Below are 13,450 nucleotides of genomic sequence, written 5' to 3' on the forward strand. Positions count from 1 at the left end.
GGGAGTTCAAGCTATTCTCCAAAGCACCTGAGGATAGAGCAATGGATAGAAACTAATCAAAGAGAGAAGCAATTTAAAACTAAGGAGAAATTTCCTGACAGTGAGAACAATTAATCAATGGAACAACTTGCCTCCAGAAGTTGTGAAGGCTCCAACACTGGAAGTTTTAAGAGGAGAATGGATAAACATTTGTCAGAAATGGTATAGGATTTACTGTTTGAGCAGGGGGTTGGACTAGAAGACCTCCAAGACTCATTTATACTCTGTTATTCTGTGATGCCCATCATTTTCAGAATAGGTGTATGTCCCACAGGATAGAAGGGTTTCCTTTGTGGAAATCTGAGCAATCAGGAGTAACCTAAATGCTCAGCTATTTCTCCAAAACTACAAAGTTCCCCTTTATGATTGGGCATTTGTATCATGGCTCATTCAAGTCTAATTTTTCCAGAATAATATCAAAATACAAATATTTTAATGCTGCACTACAAATTTCATGGTCTGGTTTTCCTCCTCTGATACTTGTGTACGTACATTTTTAAATGTTTGTTTTAAATATAATGGAATGGTTAAACAATTTCTTTTAAAACAATGTAGAAATCTACTGACCTTATGTGATTAAAAAAATAGAATGCAGGAACAATGTCTGAGTAAGTGGGGGCCAAGTGGAAGTAACTGCTTTGGGTTGTCACATCATTGTTCGGAAAGGTCCCACATTTAGCTTTCGATTCAGAGGTGTCTGATGAATTTTAGACCAGAAAGAGGTTGGATTCAGGCTACATACTGAGAGAAAATGAGGTGATTCTGGAAATGTTCCCTCTAAGACAACAACTGCCTTATTGAAACTCCTTGCACAAATACACCCAGATTGTCATCTGGTTCTGAGGTAACATCTCCTTTCTGAAAATCGGGCAAGCTGTGAAGGCCTTTCAGGCTGCTATAGAGATATGTTTCCTCTATAGATCTTAGACACATCTGGTTTGCAGTCCTTCTCTTTCCCCCATCTCTACTCCTTTCCAACCGAACAGTATACTAAATTCAGATTATTATTTTTCAACAAATGCTTCTTTTAATATACTCTGAAGGACATTGGTATGGCAGCATACAGAAACTGCATTTAATGAATGTTTCAGATAACAAACATGGTAAGAGTCATCTCTAAAATCTATAGACTGAATAAAAGAGGACAGAGATTACCTGCCAAGACTGAACATTTGAGATCCTGTTTCCAAGCCTCTTCATGGCTGGTCTCACTCCTGATCCACACATTGCATGTAGTGCATGTGCCACAGCATAAATGGCATTGTAGACATTGTAACTTTCACCTGTCATGCTCCTTTCGAACTTGTAGTTCGGCAGATTTGGTACATTCCCTATTCCTTTACAGTATTTTTCAAAAGAGTGACGTGGTCTGTGTAACTCACATTGTAAGACCCGTTCCAACCACTTTGGGAGAATTTTATCCCCTTGTGGCCTCAAAGGGTCTAAAGAGAGAGTGAAATTTCTGAATTCTGAGATAACAGTACTGTGCTCCCGAAAATGCAGAGACCCATGCAACTGGTTTAAAGCTAACCTTCTAAATGCATAATTCAATAAATATGGTTTCCAATAAGAAGTTAAGATCCAAACTTTTGGACTGTTACTATATGAAAGAAACACATGCACAATGTCAGGTTCTGCAAAGGAAAGAATAACTTCAACATTAGCCCATATTTTTGAATGTAAAGTGAATTTTTCCACCTCCGAAGGAGAAAAATTATGTTTCAGCATTTGAGTGAAGGCCAGGCAGATCTCCTTCTCCAAGAGCATTGGCCTCAGAGTTGAGAGGAATTGTTCGCCATTCTCACTTTCAGAGGCAATAAACCCAACCCAGTTCCACTGGAAATGCAGGAGCAGCTGGACTAAACCCACAAATAGAGGCAATTCCTTGGGATCAATCCGGAAGGAGGAAGGATAAATTCTTCGGTCTCCCTGAATGAACTCAAAGCCAATGCTGAGCTGAAAGAAGGGAAAATCTTCTTTAAAAGACAAAAATAAAGATTGATGGTAGCTCATTGCGTGATTATTCACCCCATCAGTCAAGCTGAGTTATTTTGAGAAATAAGCTTCCTCCCTTCTAGGGAAGAGCCACCAATTTCCATATTTCCCTGGCTGAGACATGTCAGAATCCAAGTGAAAAAACTATCAATCTGGTACATGGAATAAAGTGCAGTGGAGGAACTGCTACCATTTTATGAATAATAAGTTAGGAAAGAATTCCTCTGAGCAAATACCAAAACATTATGTTTTGTATCTCTTAGAGGTTATATAAAATATATCTTGACACATAAAATATGAATCTAAATAGAGCATCAATTCTCTAAGTCATACACTATTGGGGTCCCTTCCTTTTGGTGTCATGTTACACTTCTGTGTGTGCTTCTGTAGTTTGTCTACTCCATTACTGTATCTAAAGGATCCCCTTTACCTGTGGCACTTTGAAGATGCTGAAGATGGAGGCCATCAGCATTGCGAATATGGGTTTGTCACCTCCAATGACAGAAAGCAGAGTGTCCCGTTGGTCACATTTGTAACCAGGAACCATTTGGTCACTGGTGGAGAGCTGAAAGAGGCTGTTCAAAGAAACTCTCTTGTTCAAATTGGCATTGTCATACATATTGAAGCCAAGGGTGATGTTGGGGAGGAGAACCTGATCCTTATTGATCTCTATCACTGAAAATGCCAAGGCGATGAACTGCTGGTAGTTGGTGGGTGTGGGTCTATAACGAAAGAAACATTGTGAAATGTTACTGAAAAGTTTGTGAGTCATCGTGGAGTTTGCCTTGTCTTCTTTAATGGTTTTCTTTTTGAATATGTTTCTTGACCAAACTTGTTGGTTTTTGAGAAAGGAGAAAAGCCTCTCTGTCCATATCATGGTCCATTTTATTTCCCTCTATCATCCCTCATTTCTTCACTTTGCTTTAGTGACTATAAGCTACCAACTTTCTCCTCTAGCAACCTAATCAATTTGGATCTCTCTTCAGCTCTGCAAACCATTGCTGAGCACAAGACTCAAGTGGGAAGCAAAGGAAATATTTACTGAGGGCAATTATTCCTAAGCACTGTTGTTTCCAAAATTGAGTTTTGTGCTTTTTTTGCAGTACTCCACACTGAAAAATGTTCCTACTTTCCTTGAGTCTTCCATCATGATTTTCTTTCCAAATTAACATTGTAAGTCAACTCCTTCACTAGGCTAGTAAAATTCACACTTTATGTGGTGTGTTGTCTTCCTGTGGAAGAGTTCTGGAAAGCTTGAACATCTAGGCTATTGAATCAGCTTGGCTGTTTATTGAGAAAAGTACAAAGAATTGAACTATACTGAGAAGTTCAAATATTGCAAGAACAACACAGCAAACAATCACCAAGATATTTTACCTCCAGATAAAACTTACAAATATGGGATAGAAAATGGGTAGGGGTCTTTGTTAAAGTCTTTGTAAAGGTCCCAATAGTTCCCCAAGTGGAAATTCCCACCAACAATGAGATCACCAGGCCTGTAATAGTGTTCCTTAATCTTGTAAGGTTGTGGCAGCACACAAAGGGTTTGCATCCTCTTTGTAGTAACTGGAGCCAGGAGCCAGAAGAGCAGTAGCAGCAGCAGGAAAGGCAGCCCAGCCATTCTTGTCACCTTCCCTCCTAAATCAGAAATCAAAATTGTACAGAAACTGAATTGCAGGCATCATTAAATTTCACCAGAGCTTTAACAGGATAAACACAGGACATGTACCCTGGATGGATTCAGGGCAAATATATCAAATATGCTTCCTCTTACCTGTGTTTGGGCTGTCACCAAAGATAATATTAATGGCAACTCAGTCTCCTCATATCCAGGAGTTAGCTCTTTGTCAGACAAGGTGAAGTGACATTGACTGCCACCAGCTGGAGAACGCCAAGCATATTTTTTTAAAGCAGGTTTTATCTTGGAATATTTTTCTGGCTTGAAATCTGCAGGGGATACATTAACAACTCCTGCTTTTTTCTGATAATTTCAATGAACAGCAGTTGTCCCACCCATTTTGTTTGTGCACCAGAAAGGGAAAAATATGTTTGTGTCTCTTGTTGCCAATCCACAAAGCAACTGAACTTGAGAGTCAAGGTGAAGTTGGGTAATTGACCTGAATGAAATTTAGAACCTGCACATAATGTGGAGTTTGGTCTGTTCCATAGATTGTTCAGGTAGTAGGAGTTCTAATGTGTCCTGGTGGCACGTGATAATCAATTGTACTCTAGCAAGTGAAAGTAATCAAACCAATGTTTGGATGGAATACCTGGGTTCTTTTCATCCACACATGGCAGGGGATGGAAACTTATCCTTTGGTTTAAGTCTTTCCAACTTTTCCAATTGTTCTTCACAGGAGGCAGGAAGCTATATCAAGAAGTTAGGCTCCCTTAAAACCTACAGGAGTGTTGTCTGAAAACTACATAGAGCCAGAAAAGTTTGTCGGCTGTGTTTTTATTATGCATTGGACTTTCTTCATACTGTAGCAAGTGTGTGTAATCAAACCAATGTTTGGTTTATTTATGCCCACATGGCAGAGGATGAAAACTTAGATTCAGCCTTATCCAGTGATGTGTAACAATTGTTAGAAGACTTTCTCAAGACATCAAGCTACCTTAAACTCTACAGGAGTGTTGTCTAAAATCTAGCTGTCACAGAAGGATTTCATGGTTGGTAATGTTAAAGACCATCAAGAGGTCAAGTAGAGCAAGTATGGCTGTTCTACCATCACCTCCTTACTGCAACATTCATCTAGAAGTTCAACCAGTGCCTTTTCTGTCCCATAACTGAATCCTGATTGAAAGGGGTCTAGATACATCACATCATGGAGGTCCGACTGACATTCTGGTCATAGGGGGAGGAGAGAAGGGGACCTTGTCTGGGTCTTTTTCGCATGGGAAAACCTTGGAGCTAGTCTGACTTTACTATAACCAACTTCCTTAGGGAAAAAAACCCTTTTGCTTCAACCTGATGGAGTTGAGGGTCTTTATTTCCTAAGGGACCGGATTGGGGCAGGTCTGACATTCACAGACCTCTCTACATGGTTTTCAGAGTCAGCGTATTACCCCCAACAATCTGGGTTCTCATTTTAACCACCTTGGAAGGATGGAAGGCTGAGTCAGTCTTGAGCCAGTGATCAAACCCAGCAGTCAGTGGAAGTAGCCTGCAATTATGCATTCTAACCACTGGGCCACCACAGCACAACATATTAAAATATTTCTCCTTAGGTCTCAGCATTTTTGCAGAGAGATAAAATGACCAGTCAACTTGACCATGGGAATGCAAAGAACATAGTATACCTTGATGTCAGCAAAGCATTTGGCAACATCTTCCATGGGATCCCAGTAGAGAAGAAAGCAAAATGGGGGCTGAATCATGAAGTTATCAGCCAGGTGAATAAATGGACTGAAATACAGTATACTTGAAGCTAGAAGGACACTTCAAAGTTGAAGTCTTCATCCAAGTCCCAGTGCTTTTCAACATATTAAAAATGCAGAGGGTGATAAATTAAAATACATATTTATTACAATTACAGTCAGCTAAAGATGATGGGAGGAAAATAATATCTTAGATAATCTTTCTTAACTTCAGCAATCTAAACAACGCCCAGAAATCTCCATCCAGCTTTTGTGTAGGAAAAATCAAAGGCACTTCTTTAGGATCGAAGAGAGCATCCTGGGCAGCAGCATATGTGAGAAAGGTCTGTAGGTCTTCAGGAAGCACAAGCTGAACATGAGCCAACATGAGCATCTTGTTGCTGTCCGTTTGATGCAGGTGAAAAAAATCCATAATCCTTGCTGTATGAACAGACATAGAGTGTCAAGAATCAATCAGAATAGAGCTGGAGTTTGAGGTCTTCTAGTCTTCTAGTCCATCCCCCCGATCAAGCAAGGGACCCTATACCATTTCAGATAGGTGGCTGTCCAGTTTTTTTCTTAAAAACCTCCAGTGACGAAGCACCTACAACTTCTGGAGGCCAACCCACTGGGTAATTTGTCTCACTGTTAGGATATTTGTTCCTTAATTCCAGGTTGCTTCTCTCCTTGATTAGTTTCCATCCATTATTTCTTGCCCTGTCCTCTGATGCTTTGGAAAATAAGTTGAACCCCTCTTCATTGTGGGCAGCTGCTCAAATACTGAAAGACTGCTATCATGCTATCATGTCCCCTCTAGTCTTTCTTTTCTCTAGACTAGCCATACCCAGTTCCTGCAACTGTTCTTCATATTTTAGTCTCCAAGTCTTTGATCATCTTAGTTGCTCTTCTTTACACTTTTTCCAAAGTCTCAACATCTTTTGGTAATGTGTGACCAAAACTGGATGCAGATATTTCAGGCATGGTCCTTCTAAGGATTTAAGAAGTGGTGCTAATATTTCACATGATTTTGATTCTATGCCGGTCTTCCACGCCCGTATCATCGACAGCATCCTGGAGCTGGTGGCCCAGCAGATCTCCCACCTGGTCATCATGCACGAGGAAGCGAGGTAGACGGCAAGACCATCCCGGACCTCATATGTATTTCTGAGAATATCTTTTGCAGACTTAACATTCCTTTCTGCTGTTGAAATTGTGCCATTATCTCCCACTAACAATCACAGCTGCTCTGGCTTGGAAGGTTAATAAAATTAAGCATAGATTCACAATAATGTTTTGTTTTCACTTTTTTTCTGTTTAAAGATATACTTCAAAGGGACATCTGTATGCTTTCCTTCTTATCACTCTCTATAACCAAGCAGTGAGACCTTGTAGTGCCAAGCCAAAATAATCAGTGAGAGAAAAAAGTATGTTTTGTTTCCAATACACAACCTTCTAGCCTCTGAGTAGCAGTATTATGTTGTAATTTTCCTTGTTACTTTTTGTATCTTTTTTGTATTTCAAGTTTTTAAAAAAGTCCAATTCTTAAAAGAGTTAGGAGAACACCCATAGTAATTAAAGAGGAAAATTTTAATCCATGGGTTACAGAGAAGAATAAAACAAAAAAAGTAGTAGAAGAAAACTTAATTCATTTGTTTTAAAAGGCTTGCATAAATCCCATCCATGAAGATAGCATTTAAAAATTAAGATAACCTCCTGTCCAAAACCATTCCAAATTTAATTCCGCTGCTTATTTCTTCTGTTCTTCAATTTAAATTAATTTTAAGTTTTTTAATAGGCAGTCTCTTTTTAAAACAGTAAAAGTTCCTCACCAGCTGGAAACACTTTCCCTTTCCATATCCTTCCATTTTGGAGCCGCCCCGACTTCGCCAGCCTTGGCTGGATTTTTTGTCACTGGCTTGAAGAACTTCTCTTGCATTGATCAGGGACTTTGTGATGTCCCTGAGGTCAGCAAGACGTATTCTTCCTGTTCACCATCTCTTCGAGATGGTTTCTGCTATGTTCTGAAGTCTCGAGAAAGACTTGTCAATCAATGGGAGAAAAAGGAAGCCGTTGAAGCTGGTGCGTGTGCAGGCTCAAGGAAGGGGGGAAGCTTCCTATTGGTTAACAGTTTGACAGCCGCATATAAAGGGCTGTCAGTTAAGTTCATTACTTTGTTCGTTGTCAGCTACATTAATAAATGGTTATTTGGATTAGATTGGTTTGAGACATTGGGGTTCTCTATTGCAGGAATTCACAGTAGTCTACTTTGTCGAATGCCTTGCTGAAGTCTAAGTATATTACGTCAACAGTATTTCGCTGGTTTCTACTTTAGTCTAATGTAATCTAATTTAGATCTCAGGAACTGTATATGTCTAGTCTAACAGAGATGGACCAGGGGTGACATGATAATAGTCTTCCAATATTTGAGGGACTGTCACAGAGAAAAGGGGGACAACCTATTCTGCAAAGCATCAGAAGGCAGGACAAGAAGTAAAGGTGGAATTTTATCAACAAGTGATTCAACTAGAATTAAGGAGAAATTTCTTGACAATGAGGACATTGTCAGTGAGTATACTTAAGATGCAATTGTATAAGCTTTCGCAAAAGGATTCTCAATCATGAAAGGTAGAAAGAGAATGTCGGAGAGATCAAGATACAGGGTTTAAATACAATTTTGGGGTGATAGTCCACTTACTTACATGTCCATGTTATATAATTTTGTGTAATACAATATCGATGTCTTTCCACCGTATTAGGAAATGATAAGAACATAGCAAGACAATCAATCTCCTTATGTCGCCTTTTGGAAACTGACTCCGGCTGTTTTCAGTGAGGCCCAAGTTGACCTGGCCTGCTTTTCCCAATCTACATTATAGCTGTGTTATTCCCCTAAATGTGCCCTCTCTATAAGGTCTTAGTTGAATGTGTTACAAAGGTGCTGCTTGTGTTGTGCAAAGTGTAAAAATGGAGTCACTTAGGTTCTTTTTCTCTTACAAGAATAACCCCATTTCTGTCACCTATGCTACCATATCAATCAATTTCAGAATAGATTAAAGCAGCAGTGATTAAAAAACAATAGTACAAATTAAGTACACTGTTTTGTTGAAAAGTGATAGAGACAGAGAAAGAGAAGTAAATCAAGCTACTTGTCCATAAGATCCATAGAGGAAAAGAACTTCCTACAAGCTCCTGAAAGGTCTTCAACAATTACTCAAGTTTCAGGAGATGATCATTTCAGGGAGGAGCAAGTTGGCAATCTGGGTGTGTTTGTGAATGGTGTTTAAAGAGGTTAGTTGATGTCCTAGTCAAAATTCATGCATTGCCACTGGCAAGATTAACAAAAATGTTTAACAACATGTCTGCCAAAATGCAATCAGGCTCCAGGTACTTATTATCATAGGTGGTGGACATGTTTGAAAGCAAGAAAATGTTGGACGGAAATACATTCATGGTTGGAAACGATGATTCAGTATCATGTATATGTAAAACCAAAAATATTCTTGTTAGGTATAATACCAGAAAGCTATGACAAAGGGATTTTATATTTAATGTTACACGTATTGACAGCAGCGTGAATTGTATTTTCAGAATATTGGAAAAATGAGAATGCTCCATCAGATGAAAATATAATTCAGAAAATAATGGATTGTGCAGAGATGGATAGATTGACATCAAAAATAAAAGATAAAGGAGATACAGAGTATTATTTCATGTGGAATAGATTTTATCAATGGTTAGAAACAAGAGGTAGAAATTAGATGAGAAAGAACATTGTTATGTATAAGTAAAATATGAATGTTGTTTATAACTATAAGTATGTTAATATAATCAATAGGATTATAGACATGCTAATATAAATATGGTTAGAATTATTATTTATGTCCGTGATGTGAGGAGTCTGTAGATATTTTCACAGCCCTCTTTTTGACTCACGCAGTGTACAGGTCCTCAATGGAAGGCAGGTTGGTAGCCATTGCTTTTTCTTCAGTTCTCAATATCTGTTGAAGTCTGTGTCTGTCTTGTTTGGTTGCAGAGCCAAATCAGACAATTATAGAGGTGCAGATGACAGACTCAATCCTTCCTCTGTAGAACTGAATCAGCAGCCCCTTGGGCAGTTTGAGCTTTCTGAGTTGGCACAAAAAGGACATTCTTTGTTTTGCTTTTTTGATGATGTTTTTGATGTTAGGTGTCCATTTTAAGTCTTGAGATATGATAGAACCTACAACCTTGAAGTGATGTTGAGAAAAGGGCAAAATATTGTTTGTTATACCTGATTGCTCAGATCTGCACCAAGGGAACTTCTCTGGCTTCTGAGATGTACCCCAATCTTCTAAAATGATGGGCATCACAGGATGATAGAAGTCATGATGTCTCATTTATGATTTTCACCTGATTACACCAATTTCTGTGGGGTTTTTTCCAGCTTCTTGGCTACTTAAAGAATGTCCACTTCAACAACAGTGCTGGAGAAGAAGTCTCCTTCTCAGAAAATGGATTAGGATCAGCTCAATATGATCTTCTCAACTGGGTTCTCCTCCCCAATCAGTCTTTTCTCCCTGTGAAAGTTGGTCAAATAGATCCCAGGGCTTCCCCAGGCCAGGATTTCACCCTTAACTCCAATGCAATCATCTGGACCTCAAAAGTGAGTTGAAAGGCAATGATGTAAATTCAAGAAAAAATCAATTCTCTCCTGATAAACAGAATGTCCTTCTAACTGGAAAATAAATCTTTTGAAGCAGAAAATATGGCAGTCATTTGATGAAAAATCCTGCATGTACCATATTTGAGGACAACATCTGAAAAGCTCAGTATTGAGAAAAACCTCTGAAACTCAGAGGGAATTAGTCAAGATGACAGTGATTTCTATGGATCATAGAATGATCTATGGATCATTTTTATTTAGTCAGACCTGTATGATTCTTTGTTTTAGAAAAACTGTAGCTCACTGTCACAAGCTTTCCTTAGCATGCCAAAGTCTCACTTCCAATCTCCAGAATTCATTGGTGGGTTGGGAATGGACTGTCCTAAATCATCCGTGAGCTTTTTGTGATTTCTGGTAGACCATGGTGAATCATTTCATTGGAAGTTATTCGGGAGATGGAAACAGGAATATGGGAAGGAATAAATGAAGTATTCCAATGGTACTTTTTCAAGAGGCAACTGGACTTTCTTATCCTTCTTCGAAGACATTTCACTTCTCATCCAAGAAGCTTCTTCAGCTGGATGAGTCCAGTTGCCTTTTGAAAAAACACCTTTGGTACAACTATGACCTGGATGACTAAGAATCTCCATAGACATAAAGGAAGCATGTTCGTTGCTTATGTCATATCATCTACTTCTCTTTTCTCTTTTAGAAGATGCCCTTTGCCAGGTGTGGCAGGAAGAGGTGCCATGCAGGAGAGAGGAGAAGAGTTCCAGAGGGCAAGCCAGTTTGCTGCTACCAATGTGATCCTTGCTCAGAAGGGACCATTTCTAACCAGACAGGTAGAACACATTTCACATGTAGATTCCCTCTCTGAATACTCAGTGTACATTTCTATGTCCTTCTTTCTCATTTTGTAATCTCCACAATGCACACAAATAGTTCATGTACACACACACACAATATAGCAGGATTCCTGAGAGATAGGTTTATCAGTCTTCTGTCGGTTCTAGTGTAAAGTGAGGAAATTCGTAATTTCTCTCACATTGAAGGCTACATTAGTCATGGAAATTCCCAATGACTAGCCTTTATTCCACTTGTCTATGGCTGATTTATCCCCAGGTTTATCATTATTGGAGGAGGATTTTCTATTTGTGATGCCTATAAAGTGCTCAATTCAATTCAGAGTAGAGCTGGAAGGGACCTTGGAGAACTTGGAGGTCTTCTAGTCCAACCCCTTGATCAAGCAGGATACCCTTTACCATTTCAGACAATGGTCCAATAGATTCTTAAAAACCTCCAGTGATGAAGCACTCACAATGTCTGAAGGCAAGCAGTTCCACTGATAGATTGTTCTCACTGTTAGGAAGTTTCTCCTTAATTCCAGGTTGCTTCTCTTCGGGATACGTTTCCCTCCATTGTTTCTCATCTTGCCTTCTGGTGCTTTGCAAAACTAGTTGACCCCCTCTTCTTTGTGGCAGCCCCTCAAATATTGGAATACTACTATCATGTCACCTCTAGTCCTTTCCCCTAACTAGCCATATCCAAATCCTGCAACTGTTCTTCATATGGTTTAGTCACCAGGCCTTTAATCATTTCAGTTGCTCTTCTCTGAACTTTTTCCAAAGTATCAACATCTTTTTTCTAATATAGTGACCCAAACTGGATGGAATGGAATGGGATAGAATAGAATAGAATAACAGAGTTGGAAGGGACATTGGATGTCTTCTAATTCAACCCCCTGCTCAGGCAGGAAACCCTATACCATTCTAAGTGTGGCCTTACTAAGGTTTTATAAAAGAATATACCACTAGTTCATGTTATTTTGATTCTATGCCTCTGTTTACACAACCAAGGATTGTATTAGTAGTATTAGTATTAGTATTAGTGCTCAGTGGGACATTCATATTTCCCTTGAAGATGAGATAGTGATCATGGCAGATGCTCCTGAAATCCTTAGACAAGACTAAGTACATTCATTTTATCTTGATTTCAGATGCCACTCATTGTGACTCCTGCCCAGAAGACCAATATCCTAATAAGGACAAGGACCACTGCATTGCCAAGAAGATCCACTTCCTTTCCTATGAAGACACCCTGGGATACACTTTAGCTATTCTTGCTCTCTTTTTTTCTGTGATCACATCTATGGTCCTGATAATATTTTTAAAGTATCAGGACACACCAATCGTCAAGGCCAACAACCGAGATCTCACATACATCCTCCTGGTCTCCCTCCTGCTCTGCTTCCTCTGCTCCTTCCTCTTTATTGGTAGACCTGGGAAGCTCACCTGTCTCTTCCAACAAACTTCCTTTGCCATTCTCTTTTCCCTTGCAGTTTCCTCTGTGCTGGCAAAAACTGTCATGGTGGTTCTAGCCTTCATGGCCACCAAACCAGGGAACAGGGCAAGGAATTTCTTAGGAAAACCCCTGACCAACTCCATTGTCTTAGCCTGTCCCGTAGTCCAAGTACTTCTTTGTGCCATCTGGCTGGTAACCTCACCCCCATTTCCTAACATGGACTTCCATTCTTTGGTAAAAGAAACCATTTTGGAATGCAAGGAAGGCTCAGCTTCAATGTTTTATACTGTCCTTGTCTACTTGGGTTTCCTGGCCCTCATCAGTTTCACAGTGGCCTTTTTGGCTAGGAAATTGCCAGACAGCTTCAATGAAGCCAAGTTTATTACTTTCAGCATGTTGGTCTTTTGCAGTGTTTGGATCACCTTCCTTCCCACCTACCTGAGCACCAAAGGGAAGTCCATGGTGGCCGTGGAGATCTTCTCTATCTTAACCTCAGGGGCTGGTCTCTTGGGTTGTATCTTTTCCCCAAAATGCTACATTATCCTACTGAGGCCCAATCTGAATTGTAGAGAGAATATAATGAGGCAGAAGAACCTCTGACATGCATAGATTGGGAACTTTTGTTGTCAGTTTAGGACATTTTTGTATTTGATCTGATTTCTTAAAAGTAGAGAAATGAGTGAGGGCTTTGGCAATCAAATGATGTGACTAATCACAACATATCTGTTAATCAGCAACAATCACACACTTTTCCATTTTTCATTAATAACTATTGTCCCAAGTGAGTCCCCATAATCAATCTGAAAATAAACTTATTAAGTGTCTTAGTAAGGTTTTGGGTTGAATTCACTATCTGTGTTTTTAACTATGCTTGTAGTGTCATCAGCATATCAAAAATTATTAATGTTCCTTCTTTCAATCTTTACTCTGATTTTTGATTATTCCAATTCCAGCTTCCTCATGATCACTTTAACATATAGTTTGATCACATCTAATACCTTCATAATGAAATAACAAAGTATAAAGAATAAAACTTTGCTACATTCCTTTCCCTATCTTGAATGAATCATTGTTCAACTAAGATGATTAAAGGCATGGAGACTAAAACGTATGTAG

The 13,450-nt window shown here is 39.2% G+C and overlaps 1 protein-coding gene across 1 annotated transcript; it reads left to right on the top strand.

Moving 5' to 3' along the window:
* The first annotated feature begins 11,974 nt into the window (after positions 1 to 11,974).
* LOC148049950 (vomeronasal type-2 receptor 26-like) lies at positions 11,975 to 12,934 on the top strand. Its single transcript, XM_087705725.1, has one exon. The coding sequence runs from the start codon at positions 11,975 to 11,977 to the stop codon at positions 12,932 to 12,934; it is 960 nt and encodes a 319-aa protein (XP_087561851.1).
* Positions 12,935 to 13,450: the final 516 nt, after the last annotated feature.

Source organism: Thamnophis sirtalis, unplaced genomic scaffold (assembly GCF_051295495.1).
Source record: "Thamnophis sirtalis isolate CommonGarterSnake01/CBP01778 unplaced genomic scaffold, rThaSir2_p1.2 scaffold_1, whole genome shotgun sequence".
NCBI classification, from domain to species: domain Eukaryota; kingdom Metazoa; phylum Chordata; class Lepidosauria; order Squamata; family Natricidae; genus Thamnophis; species Thamnophis sirtalis.

Bases quoted from the DNA above. Each gene is read 5' to 3' on its own strand.
- LOC148049950 (XM_087705725.1), top strand. From the start codon at position 11,975: ATGCTCCTGAAATCCTTAGACAAGACTAAGTACATTCATTTTATCTTG.